This window comes from Monopterus albus, unplaced genomic scaffold (assembly GCF_001952655.1).
Source record: "Monopterus albus unplaced genomic scaffold, M_albus_1.0 scaffold66.1, whole genome shotgun sequence".
Taxonomy (NCBI): domain Eukaryota; kingdom Metazoa; phylum Chordata; class Actinopteri; order Synbranchiformes; family Synbranchidae; genus Monopterus; species Monopterus albus.
The window spans coordinates 885,299-899,854 of NW_018127946.1; the positions used below are offsets into that span (position 1 = coordinate 885,299).

Below are 14,556 nucleotides of genomic sequence, written 5' to 3' on the forward strand. Positions count from 1 at the left end.
GAAGAGGGGAAGACAAGGGAAAGAAAGGTAGTGGGCATAAACACTTGATGCATGTCAGAAAACTCATTTAGGGGAACAACAAAGAGGGGGAATAGAAGTGTGTGTCTCTACACACATACACAAGGAGAAGACAGTTGCTCAAGGACAGAAAAACAGCCTCTGCATGTAAACACTTTGTTATTCCATTTGGGAAGATACACTTGTGTTTTGCAAGTGTGCTGGTGTGTGTTTAACAGCCTCAAGCATGTGCCAACTCACAAGTCTGGCCCTTCTCTTAAATGTGCTTAAATCCGGTTTACATGCTCAGTGCTCATTAGCTGATGGTGTGCACAATTAACAAGTTAGTTCAATCCCTTGCAGCATATTTTAAAAGATAGAAAATACTCAAGTTCACAGCAAGTCAAACATATACTTCACTGAACTGCTTGCATCGTTTAAAGAGGCTTAATTCAAAGTAAAGTTTAATCAAAAAATACAAAAAAAACCAAAACAACGCATGGCTTTAATGCAATATTCATTCCATTTACAACCAGTACATGACAGATTTTCTTACTTTTGCTTTCAGTAACAGTCCAACATACACTGCATCTCCTTTATCCTGAGAGGCAGGAATGATTGGTTAGATAAAAGTGAGGGGATGACATGCAATACAGGTCATTAAATGGGATTTGGACCAACAGTGTTGTGCGTACATGCTTTACCTCATAGCCCATTGAGCCATGAGGACACCCCAAATGGTTTTTTATCTCTGGTCCCATTGAGAGCAAGTATTGAGTTGACAATCCCTGTCCTCTCTGGAGGTGGCCTTTTACCTCAGCTCATTGTACTTGGTGACTGGGAGCCTGCACTATCTAGCATCTATTGATTCCCACTTCATCTGGACTAAAGCAACACAGGGAGAGAGAGGCAATGAGAAGCACAAAGAGAGAGAAAGAGAGAGGGTGTGTGTATGGGCAGCAGGGGAGAAAAAGTTAAGAAAGAAGGAAGATGATACATAACGTTTTACGTATTTAAAGGGATTTGGTGCTTCATGATGGCTGACATTTGACAAATGTTCATCAGCTAAAGCACTACTAAAACCTTAATTAGATTTTTAAAAGTATAGTGGCCATACATAATTATTGGTGCACAAAGAAGGACTAAAAGAAGGAAGGGATGAGAAGAAGAAAGGACAAAAACAGAAGAATAATAACATAAGGAAGTGAGTAAGGAAAGGGAGTGAGTATGATAGGCAGAGCGAAGCTATGTAGAAATAAATGATCAGGTAGTGGATAAATTAAGGATGTGAAGTAAAGGAAAAATATTAGCATGAAAGCACGGGTGAAGGTGAAATGAGAACATCACATGAAAAGAAGGGATGGATAAATTCCTCCTCTTCCCTCTTCCATATGATCTAGTCGTCTCTGCCTCGCTCCTCCTCACCATCTGTGTCTGTAAGTGCCTGTCAAGTTGTATGTGTATGTGTGGATAATTCCTGTCATTATTAAAATGTATAGGAGTATGAAAGCTGTTTTTGAGCTTTAGAAATACATGTTAGGGTGCTATACACTGTTTTTGGTCCAGTTTATGTCAGGTCAAACTGATTTATATGTGGAGCACATTTAACCTTCACTCTTGATTAATATGACCTGATATTTTTCAGAAAATGTGTGCCTCTTTATTTCTGTATATGTTTTCAGAGACCCCTGCTCTAAAACATTTTAAATACAATGACTGTTCTTATGGTTTTGTATCTGTGATTGATGTTGATAATACTTTTTAGGCTGCACAACTCCTCCCAGTAAGTCTGTTACTGGGGTTTTATAACATTTTTGGTAAACCTCTCTGGGGTCTACAACATCAGTATATGTAAGATAACGTAATGTACATCTCTTTGTCTCTAAATGACAAATGTCAACAATAGTTAAATATCTTTTTGTTCATCTATATCCTTTTTAACACATAAAACTGTACATGCATAGTAATACCGTTCCCCTCATCACATGTGCAAGCCCAGTTTTTGAAAAAGGGAAAGGACATCACTTAAATGATTTTATGCACTTTGCGTTTTAGGTTAGATAAATGCATTATTATTACATGTACCACAGTAAAACAATTGATCAAAGTTCATAACAAACATATTAAAACTGTAGAACCTGATATTAATCTAAGGAGAGCAGAAAGGTTTAGACAAGCTAGATGGAAAAAAGGAACACGCAAGGGCAGGTTTTTATAAGGGTTCATATAAGTTCACCGAGGCACTATTTAATAAGGAGAAAAGTGGCACCTTGAAAGTGCCTAAGAGAGAACTAGAAGCTTACTTAGAAAAGATGCATGCAGATAAAGATAGGGACAGGAAGCTAGGTCTGCCAGTAGATATGCCCCCCACTGGGGCAGTAGAACAGCCTATGAACACCAAAGCACCAGCACTGAGAGAAGTGGAAATGGTAGTTAGGTGAGCAAGAGCAGGATCATCCCCTGGGCCTAATAGCGTGTCCTTTAAGCTATATAAATACACTCCAGACATGTTGAGGTTTTTGTGGAGGCTTATTAGAGTAGCATGGAAGAGGCTTGTTCCTAAGTCATGGAGAAGAGTGGGAGGTATTTTTATCGCCAGGGAGAAAGATTCTGTTGAAGTAGGGCAGTTTAGGCTTATTTGCCTTTTGAATGTAGAAGGCAAGATTTCCTTCAGTGTAGCGGCCCAGAGGTTGTTGAGCTACCTAGAAAGGAATAAGCTCATTGACACCCCCATTTCATAAAGACAGAATCCCAGGTTTTTGTAAATGCATGGAGCACACAAGCATGATCTGGCATCAAATTCAGTCTTATGATACGGTTCCTTCTCCCCAAAATCTGAATAGATGGATAGGTGAAGACCCAACATGTTCATTGTGTTCAGTTCTAGCATCACTTCGGCACATCATCTCAGGTTGTAAAACAAGCCTGGCACAAGGACAATACACCAGTAGGCATAAGTGTTGAAATGTTTAGCAGCAGGTACTCAAAGTAGGCGCTTAGAGTTCAACTCAGTGGAGGAGGAGAAGAAACAAGAGCTGATTTTATTTTTACATAAGGGTGAAAAAGGCAGGAAGCAAGTCATTTTGAACAAGCAGGATGCAGGCCAGCTAAAGGCAGGGAGAGATTGGCAAATAAAAGTAGATGTAGGCTCATAGTTCCTGAGGAGATAGTCAGCACTAACCTCAGACCAGATGCTGTATTGTGGTGAAAAGCACAGCAGACTGTGTATTTTGTCAAGTTTACTGTTCCCTGGGAAGACACTGTACATACACCTTAATGAGAGGAAGAAACTGAAATACACAGAATTAGCCATGGAAGCAGAGGAGCATTGCTGGAATGTTAAAGTCCACTCCGTGGAGGTAGGGGATTTATAGCCAAATCAGCTGTATCTCTGCTAGATGAGTTAGGCATGAAAGAGTGGGAGGAATCTAGCTGATAGCGCAGCAAGGTCCAGTGAGTGGATCTGGAGCAGAAGAAAGGTGTGTGAATGGAGTAAAAATAGGTATGTGACTTATAAATGGAAACATATTTTAAGATTACGCCTGTTCAGCTGAAGTAAACTAACATAGGAGGCTTAGTAAAAACATTTTTGATACATGCAGCAGGCTTCAGGCCTACTTCCTGGTATTAGCATGAGCAAGCTAATATGAGGGCATAGTGGAAGTTTGTCTGGTTTGTTGGAATGAATACTAAAACAGGGTGGTTTCTGATGTAGTATATGTAGCCAGGTCAAGTAATAAAATTACAGTTTCCTAAGGGGAGTAAATGAAACTCTCCCTGGTGCAGCAAGGTGTTGTTGAGTAAGTGCCCAGTGGGTGTCGCTATGATAGTTGTATACATGCAGTGCTCACCCACACCTGTATGAGGGTGCATCTGTTGTGACGTCATCACTGTGTGACAGGCGAGTGTCCCGCGGGAAAAAAGAAAAACAGAGACCGAGGCTGCGTCCGAAACCGCCTACTACATACTGTATAGTAGGCGAAAAGCAGTAGGCGAGGCGAGTAGTATGTCCGGATTCGTAGTATTCCAAAAACAGTAGGCGAAAAGTACCCGGATGACCTACTGCTTCCGGTTGGATTTTGCAGTGTGCATACGATGGACACTTCACTATCCCATGATGCCCCGGGAGAGGAGTTATCCAACGAAGAAGACGCTGCTATGAAAACGTATGTCACGTGATGTATCAACATGGCGGATGTAGTACGTCCGAATCTCATTCATACTACCAGGCTTCATACTATACAGTACCTACTGTTTTAACGGTCAGTAAGTAGGTACTTCATCTCTTTCAGTACGTACTGGCACAGTATGCGGTTTCAGGGAAATACAAATCTCCGTGACGGCAGGGGAGACAACACTGTCTACGAGTTCGGGGTATTTACTCCAGCCTGAACAGGAATTCCGGCATCTTGAAGAATAAGTCCACTACTGTTGTCTTATTTTTGTTCGACATATATAAAAAAGGGACTTACTATTGTCATTTAAACCCTTCTGTCAAGTAAAAACCAACTTCAACCAAAATTAATGCTGTCCTATTATTTGATAACAAGGGCAGTCAGGAAATAGGACCCACATTTGTTTTGGAGCTGTAGGTGTTGGTCTTAAAACCATACACCTGGCCATACATTACCACACCCCAGCCCCCAACATATAAAAGGAAGCAGAAGTCTGGCTAGTTATCTGGTGAATTGTTTGAAATATCTGGTGACTTACTTTAAATTAGTGATGTGACGTTCTGTATCGAGGCTTCGAAGCGTGTGCCGAGTAGGGGAGGGGGCGTTTCCGCGATGCGCGTATCAAGGCTTGCGTCATTTAGGGGAGGAGCTGAGAATGATGACGTCCGAAGCCTCGCTGCCCGGCTGTACCACGTGACTGATTCAGGAAGTGGTTCGGATTTTGCCGCAAGTTTTGACAGCGATATAAACTTCCCCCCAGGCTCCATTCAAAATGTGGGTGTTTGATGGAGAGTTGCGGTCAGTGATAGTTTGGAGACAGTTTGGATAGAGTTAGAGACAGTAAATAATCATTTCCAAATAATCATTTTCAATACTACCAGTATATATATATATACACAGTATACTGCCATCACTACAATATACATGTTTTGCATACTTCTTTATTTTGCTGAGTTTAATTCACAGGCTTTCTGCAAAATGCCACACACTTCAAATTCATGCCAACTGATATTGTTGCGTCCAGTAGATGTCCTACTAGAGCAAATGAAGCTTCAAGAAGCTTTGCGCTGCTGTGTACCAATTGGATGAAAGGCTTCATTGCTTCATGAAGCTTCATCTGCCCATCACTACTTTCAATGTTTGGTGACTAGAACCACAGCTGAAATGTTTGCTAGTTCTAGTGACTGGTAACAGTTAGCCTGAATTAGCCTGAGCAGATGAAGGTTTGTGTTGGGTGTGTGGGTGCAGGCAAAGAGGGGGGTGGTTCTGGGACACTGGAACACACTGTTGAGCCATCATCGTGTCATGGGCCCAACTGAACGAGACACCGGTTAGTGAGAAGGCACCCACCTGATGACCCTGTAGACCTGCCTTCGCTCCTACACCCACACAGAACTTGTATTGGTGTCGGTGATAATATAGTTGCAGACTCACTGAAAGTGTTAATAGTCTTCTTTTGTTAGACAATCTTGGTTGAACAATGTCAGTGGTTGGACAACTGAGCGGAGCCAGCTCTCAGAGGTGACTGCCAGCAAGCCAGTTGGACCAGCCACCGCTTAACCTGAGCAAATACAATGCAGATGATGTGTGTCAAGCCACATATCTGCTCTTTGCTTGGGTGAGGACAGGGCTCGGGTTGTTTTGTGATAAGTGTAGGTTGGGTCTGGAAAATGGTGTTGCTTATTGTGGGGCTCTGAAGATTTATGGTGGCATGGTCTGACGCCCCCTCTTTATGGCCACATAATGGGTAAACATCATTTAAGAGCTTCCATATGAATGCTCTCCCATTCTTTAGCACAATTATTGACTATTGGCAATTTAGTGGCTTATCAATTATTCAGAGAGAATGAGAGGCCAAAATATAATTAAAGGACATTTTATCGTGAAATGATCAATCTGCAGTTTACATGTCCAACTTCCAGTGTTTGTTTGCACACATTCATTGTTGTATTTCATTTTTATGTTTTCAGCATATCAAAGGAAGGCCATGTATGTAGTTTGTTGCTGGGAAATTGATGATTCTCAGACAAATTCCCTTGACAAATTCATACAGGATGGCATGGTGCTTGTATGGGTTTCCATCAGGTATTCTGGCTTCCTCCCACAGTCTAAAGATGTGCAGGTTAGGTTAACCGGTGACTCTAAAATGCCCATAGGTGTGAATGTGGTGTTGTCCATCTATCAGCCCTGTGATAGACTGGTGACCTGTCCAGGGTGTGCAGCTGGCATCAGCCCCCCACCTCCACCCCAAAGCCTTTTACAGCATAATTGATATAGATTGTATATGGATGGATTGAAATTTATACAGTTAGAAAAACCTTAGTGCTGCTCTGGATTGAATTAGACTAGTTAGTTCAAAGTACTGTACATGTCAGTGCACTAGCAGTCAGTAAGTAAATTAGACAGACAATACAAAAAGTTAGTGGACATGCTCCCTGCCAACTGGGTGACATATTTTTTTGTGACATGAACAACAACCAGTGAGCACCATTAAGTCGCTCAAGCGACAGAGATGCAAAGGGTGTGTTGGTGACTGAGAGAGTGATTGAAGGATGGGTCAGGTTAGATAGGGAGTGAGATATGGATCCGATAAGACAAACAAAAGGGTGAAATCAAGAAAATGGGAAATAGGAGGCGTGAGAATTCGAGTGAAGTAGAAAAGCAGATGGAGGGATTGAGACAGGGAGGAAAGAAGGGAAAGGAAGTCAGTGAAGAAGAGATGAGACAGTTCATCTTGGCACATTAGGGGAGATCAGACCTACACTCCATCATGGCTGTCAAAGAGATGTACACCTCCTCTCTCCTCCCTCCCATCCATGCATCCATCCATCCCTTGTTTCCTCCACCAGCCGGTATTTCACTGAGGAATCTCAACACTAAAAAGTCCTGTCAGGCCTATTTCCTTGTTATTGTCCAGCCCTCTCCTCGCCTCCATCACCCCCCACCTCCCCATCTGACTCTGGTGCCTTCCCTCTGCTCCCTGAGATTAAATGCACCCTTGTTGTGCCGCAGGCTGTGTATGTGTGTGTTTGAGCTGTGAGGTCCAAACCAGGATATGTGGGAAGCACGCGCAAGTGTGTGTGTTGCCCCAACATTAATCATCTTTAAGGTGCTGACAAGTCTGGTCTGCAACATCACATCACATCAACACCCCCCCACACACACAGGCACACAGGTTCTTCTTCTTCTCCTCCTCCCCTGGATTTATCTGTTCATTCACCTCTTCCAATCACTTACTTCCCTCAGGGAGCTTTTGACAAAGAGAGGGAAAAATAGAGGGAGAAAAGGAAAGAGAGAAATACAAAGGGTGAGGATTTCAACTCAGGATGAAAGACACTGACAGCAAACAAGTTGGGAAAAAACATGGCTTTGAAGAAGAGAGGAGAGAATACAGTAAAGGATGAAAGGCAAATCCCAAATGTTTTAATTTAGAAAATTTGAATAAAATGTCTTGCAATAACATTTCACATTAAATGGTTATAGGTGCTGACATAGTAATAAGAAGAAAATCTGAGTTGTGGGACAGGTTTTATCGGTTGTACACTCTGAAATCTGGAAGCCAATACAAACAAAATATATGAAATATTGTTTTCCAAGTAAATGGAATTTGCATTTCAACAAAAAAAAAACAAAAAAAAAAAACAATTCCAGCTGCAAATATTTCTCCACAAATTTTCTTTTACATTCAAAACCTTTTTCAGATGTTTTATACGTTTATAATTGAACTATGTTTTATATTTCAGGGGTTTTGTGATCAGATTTGTTCCATATTTATGTCTTTTTGTGCTGCTTATTAGTGAAAGCAATTTCAATCTCTGGTAGACAATAAAGTTGTGTTCTATTCTATCACATGGCTGACTGCTGATTTTCCACCTGTTTTCACCTGTGCACATCACAGCAAGTATAATTAGTTGTGAACACTGTGTGTTTGTGAATAATGGGCAGGTTTTGGTTTTGGCATTCAATTCACAGACCACAAAATTCCCCCACTTTAGTCTTTCCTGTTGTTGATTGTTGCTATTTTTTAGTAACACTTGTGCATTTGCGTCATTTTAAATAATACTAATGAAAGTCACATCCACACACACAAATTCTACTTAACAGCATTCAAATGCAGAAAGGTAAATAGTGGAAAATAAGCATTTACTTAAGAAAGTACATCTTCTGACCTCAAAATAATCAAGCATAGACATTAGTTTGTGTGAATGCCTATATGTGTGTACGTATGTCCATGTCGTCCAGGTACATGTTTACATGAGGAAAGAAAGAGTCCCATCAGCTGCAGACAGGGATTGGATCTCTCATTGTTTGCTGTGGCGATTGGTGACGGCTTCAGTGTGACTCAAATTATCTTGTCAAAGCAATAAGGGGGGTGCTGAAAAAAAGAGATGAAGAAACAAGGTGAAAAAAGGGAACTGGACTGAAGGGAGCATGGTGGGTGAGATGAGAAGGAAAGAAAGGAGATGAGGAACATGGATAAACAGGCATGAGGGGATGGAGACAAAGCGATGAGTGAGTAAGAACGAGAAAAGATATGGCCAAAGAAATAATGAAGGAGGAGATAGAAGAAAGAGATGGAGAAAGGAATGAAACAAATAAATGGGGTAAGGGGCAGAAAATTAGAAATGGATGAGGCTGGAGAGAAGGAGCGTGAGAGAGATAGATGTGGGGAAAAGAAAAAATAGGTACAGAAAGTGAGGCAGAGAGAGAGATAGAGAGTAATCGATTACCTATTTTTCAAAGTCACTTAACGTGTCCAGTGCTGTGGGCTCTGCTAAGTAGTGGTGCAGGGGAATGGGAGGCTGGTATGCACATTCACGCTCTGAGAAAGACACAGAGGGAGGGATTAGACAGCATGTGTGTCTATGTGTGTGTGTCTCACTTGGTGTCTCTTGATGAGTCCTCTTGCAAGAAACTGTTCTTACAAACCAGTATGTCAGCAAGGATGCACATCCCCAGAGGGCTGCAAGTGCATGTGTATGCATATGTGTGTGTGTTAGTGTGTAAAAGAAAGAAATGATACAGACAAGACTAAGGGAGTCCCCTTACCTGGTCCTCTTGTTGCCAGGGTGACAAGCTGTCCAAACAGGATATCCTGGCCGAGGTGGAGCCTATTGTTGCCAGGCTAAAAAAAGACCATTTGGTTCATTAAATACAGGAAATTTAGGAAGTGTCCTCCAACATTAAGCACTGGGACACTTTCAATAGATGATATTTTTAGCTAACTCAAAGTACAGTACGGCCAATTAGGATGTGTAGTAGCCTACTACTACACACACACACACACACACACACACACACACACAACCACAAATACTGTTTTGCTCCCTTTGAAATACACACAACGTCCACACATACCTCCAGAAACACAATGACATGCACTAACACAGGCATATGTGTACAGGTGCACCCCGCCCTGTGCCCTGCTGATCAAGGACAATGAAGTGAGGTAGTGCTGGCAGACTCCAAACAGCATTATCTCATCCATGGCTGACACATCTTTAAAGGAATGTTACACAATAGAGACTGGACAGCACTCTGTTCTATTTTGTGTATTTATATAATGCAGAATTACAATACACATGCAGTGAATGTGTGTAATTTGAGTCAGTAAAACTACAGCTCAAGCTACTTACTGTACTAATACACAAAGAATACCAAAAGTTTCCATGTGTCCTCAGTGCTGAATTCTTAAAATGGTTGCTCAACTGCCAAAAGATCAGTCAACTGCAGAGAATGTGTAGCATGAAAACCCTTCAAACACATTTGGATACATTTGAGTTATCTTTGTGAACTGATCTGGACAATATGTTTGCAAGAGAAACCCTGAGATTTATTTATTTATCCGTGCAGTACTTGTGGCAGTTCCCAAAATAAAAAGATTAATTCATTTGAGACTCATTCTGGTGCCATATGTAGATACAAACAAGAAATGTCTGGGCTTTTTTGTTTGTTATACACACATACTGATGTTTCTTTCTTTGTCTTGCTTCCTATTTTGTCTTCAGGTAAAAAGAAGATGTCCCTGTATGACAGTCAGGCTCCAGTCTGTCCCATCTGCCAAGTGCTGCTCAGGCCCGGAGAGCTACAGGAACACATGGAGACAGAGATAGAGAGGCTAGCTACCATATGCCTAAGGTAGGCTTTAGAAATGTGTACACATGGCCATTTACATTAAATTCAGCCATATCGAAGTTCAAATCAAAACTAAATCCAGTGATAAGAAATGGACAGACGTGGTTAGAAGGCTGAGATGTGCTGTCAATGCAACTTTAAGTGTTTTCTTTGAGGATTAGAATTCAAACCTGTGACCTCAATTTTACTGTTGCTCCAATCTTCTCCTCATGGCAGTTGCACGAGCTGTTTTACGATGGATAAATCAACTCCAAGCCCTTTCAATGATGGGACACAACCATTAGGATCCATATTTCACCCAGACCACACATCTGGCTGTGTGTGTATGTGTGTTTGTGTACATAAATGTGTGGCCTGTGTGTTTGTTTGTGACCCGGTGTCCACCTACTATAAGCAGCCCAGCTTTATGATAGTCCCTATTAACCCAGAGAAACGGGGCAACAGATCATCCGAACATCACCCCACATGAAAATCACACTTCATTTACTTCCATTTACACTTCCCATACCCCTCCTCCTACTGTGTATGTCCAGGACAATATCCCAGTGCTACCACGGTATAAAATATACCATATCTCTCCAGCCTCCTATTTCCTCTCAACTATCCTTAGTTTTACCTTTTTTTTAAGTCTCTATCCCCCAATCCTGTCCTGTCTAGTCTTCTCCTTCTCTTTATTCCTCTTCACACTTCTTCTTGTTTCCTCCAAAACTTTCTTCTCACTCTCCTGTCTTCTTCTTAAGACATTTGTTCAGGACCTAATCTCAGCTTCTTTCTAGAGGCTTTAACCTAAGATATTAAAAAACAGTTTTATCCTTTCTAGACCAAAGCAGTGACCTGGGCTAAACTCATTGTCCTCAGTGTGAGTGAGTCAACATGAGTAATTCTTCCTGGCTTTGTGAGTTGGAAAGGATGTACACGTAGGTGACAAATAAAAGGAAGAACCTGACCAAATGAGTCTCTCCCAGTGTGACAGTGCCTCTATCCATAAGACACAAGGGGTCGCTGAATGGTTTGATGAGTATGAAAATGATGTGACTCATATGCTGTTGTCGTTGATCATCTATGGGAGATTCTGGACCAACGTGTTAGACAGCGTCTCCACCACCATCAGCAAACACATTAGGGTATATCTTTTGGAAGAATGGTGTTCATCCTCCACTACAGTTCAATGCCAAGGAGCACTGAAGCTATTCTGGTGGCATGTGGTGGCCCAACACCTTACTGAGACACTTGATGTTGGTTCTTTCTTTCATTTCTTACTTTTCTAGGCAGCAAGACAGTTCTTACCTCAAAGATTAATCAAAAGAATCATTTAAAATGGCAAAAATATTTAGTGATTGAGAAATAATGAAAAAAAAGGCAGAGGAAAGAGTTATGAAAAGGACAGATGAAGAAGTTAAACAGTCAAAGATAGAAAAAAATCATAATAATCAACTAAATGGAAAAACCAAATAAGTGGGACTTTAGTCACATTGCTATTTCCAAGGTCGACAATGAACCGTCCAGCTCACATGGAATAGAACAGAATACAAAAGCCATACATCACTGTGCGATTTGTTGAGGTGTGTGTACACGTGTCAATAATTAATAAAGGTTAGTAGTCTGCCCTTCCCTCTGGGAGTTTGAGAGACTGCAAAAGCCTGGAGAAGCTCAAAACTCACACACACACACACACACACACACACACACACACACGTTCTTAAGGAAATTACCTCATCTCTGGGCGAGATGGGATGGTGGCCAGCGTCATGGTTGGCTGATTTGGCTACTGGCCATTAAACCATCCTACACATACACACAAGAAAGAAAGAGGACTGACAAGAGAACACAGAAAAATTTAATGGAACAAATTTAAGAGATTTTTAAGAGATTTTTTTTTTCCCTTCACACTCACACGTCTCATTGTGACCCATGTATGTTTGAGGAAATGTGAGCAGGAGGTAAAATAAAGGCAGAAAGTTTTGTGGGTTTGTGTGTGTTATATCACAAAAGCAACCACATTCTATATTGCGCACACACACATACTGTCTCTCCTCCTCTCTGACTCTCTGCATGGTAGCAGCCATCATTGGAAGTGACAGTGGGAATTTGGTCCAATTTGCAGCAAATCTGCCTTTAATGACACCCAGCGCTTGCTGAATGAAAGAGCTGTGGGTATGGAAACGAAGCTGTGCGTGTGTTTGAGAAGTGTGTGCCACATCTGCCTGGTCTCTGCTATAAAGATCTGTCCTCCTGTTTGTTTCTATTTGTTTTCTATTTCTGCTCCTCTCTTTTGTGTTCTCCCTACACAAGTATGTGTCTGTGTGTCAGTGTGTGTTTGATTACAACTGCCAACCTGTCCTCTCTTGCGACCGGGAGCTCTGTTGCTTGTTCATGGGCCACAGCTACTCATGTGCATATGAACATGGAAATCACACACACACAGACACATAGCAAATGGAAATCTATCATGCCCTGTACACATCAGGTGGCTCATGAGGGCAAAGTAATCTACATACCCCATCAACCCTTCCTCTTTATACTCCAATTCCTTCCTCCTCCTCCTCCAATCAATTTGCCTCCACTAGAGGAGCCCCCGTTTCTAAAGCCGACAACACAAAAAGGCAAAAAGCAATCATTCCTCCCAACATCCATTCTCATGCATCTCCCCCTGAACAAAGAATTATTCCTCTTTTTTCTCTGTCCCTCTTTGGTAGGGAGTGAAGGGTGAGGAGGCAGGGGGCCTCTCTGGCTGTCAGTCACACCCGGTCGATCTTTGCTTGAGTAAGACTGATGCAGATTTAACCAGGTTTAGGGAGGGTGGACAGTTTTACAGATTATAATTGTCTCTGAATTACTGATCAGCCTGTTTTAATGTGGCATAAAAGCTCAGAGAGACCCAGATAAATGACTGTAGCTGATGTGATCAGGCAACCTGAAAGTCTTTTATTAAACTGTTCCTTGTTTCATTTTTTTCAATGTATTTTTCTTATTGTTGTTATGATTATAATAATATAATGCTAATTATTTATTGTGTTTTCTCTGGTTGGCATGCTCGTTTATTAGTTTTTGTCAGTTTGTTGAACAGTGACGGTGCAAAGGTTCTGAGGTGACAGTCTACCACGACATCCCAAAGTTGGCTATCACACAAATCCACGGTCCCATTCAAATGATTCACTGAAATCACATAAAAATGACATCAATGTCTCAGTAAAGCTTATGATGAGTCCTCATGAAGGTAACAAAGTAATACAGGTAATGTGAAGTAGTAACTGTAGTATAGCTGTAAATGTATATAGGGTATATATAGCAGTATAGCTATAGAAATGGCATCACTCCACCAGAGTTGTGGAGTAATGGATCCAGAAATGTTTAACTTTCAAAAAAACAGTAAGTATGATTCTGCATTAAGGTGACTGATTAGATGTATCAAAACAAGTTTAAGCTGTCTTCTGTTTTGACATCTCAGCATTAATAATTTAAAGGGCCACTCCACCAGTTTATAACATGAAAATCAGGAGTACAACTCAGACTGTGAGACCAGTTGTATAATGACTTCTATTGTTGTTTAGCAGGCAGAGAGGGACTAAGAAAAGATGCTATTTCATTTAACTATGAGAATACCATGGTTTTGGACGCTGACCCACAAAGTTGTGATATCTCAGCTGCTGTGGTTTCCATTTTGACCGTGCTTTTTTCTGCCTCTTGCAAGGCCCGTAACTTAATGGAAGTGTAATACTAAATCTTCATAGTGTTCCTTTAACCTTGCTTTTATTTGGAAAACATAATTATGTTACAAGGCAGTACATAATTTATTTGTTATCATTAATTAGTCACCTTGGATTTCAATCCTCATGGACAATGCTTTCTGTTTATAAGGTAATTATCTGAATTAACTTAACTTAAGAGGTTGTTGTTGTTATGAACACACAGTTAATTTCTTAAAAAATGTCAGACAACAAAATGGTTCCCACCATCTGACCTGTTGCACCTATACTTTTCAACTACTTCCTGTTTTTGAGTTGACGAGTTGTTGCCCGTCCTTCAGGTTTAGTTAATTCAAACAGAGTTTTGTATGATGCGATGGGACAATGTGACTTGTCTGAAGCAGCAACATGCCCTCAGCTGTCTCGCCCCCTTCACACATACGCCTTATTACCACAGCATATTTTAATATGTGTTCTGTGCCGATCTGTCATGCCTTCTTTCTTTCACCTCCTGTCTATCTGTGTGTTTGTTTCACTTTACTGCAGTGCTCATTTTCCACTTT

At 41.2% G+C, this 14,556-nt stretch overlaps 1 protein-coding gene across 1 annotated transcript in view; it reads left to right on the forward strand.

Annotated features, from left to right (window-relative positions):
* The window catches only part of rnf220a (ring finger protein 220a), a 188,729-nt gene that overhangs the window by 127,712 nt on the left and 46,461 nt on the right, over window positions 1–14,556 (forward strand). The window contains 1 exon segment of the mRNA XM_020604525.1: window positions 10,181–10,310. Coding sequence (XP_020460181.1) covers window positions 10,181–10,310 — 130 coding nt within the window.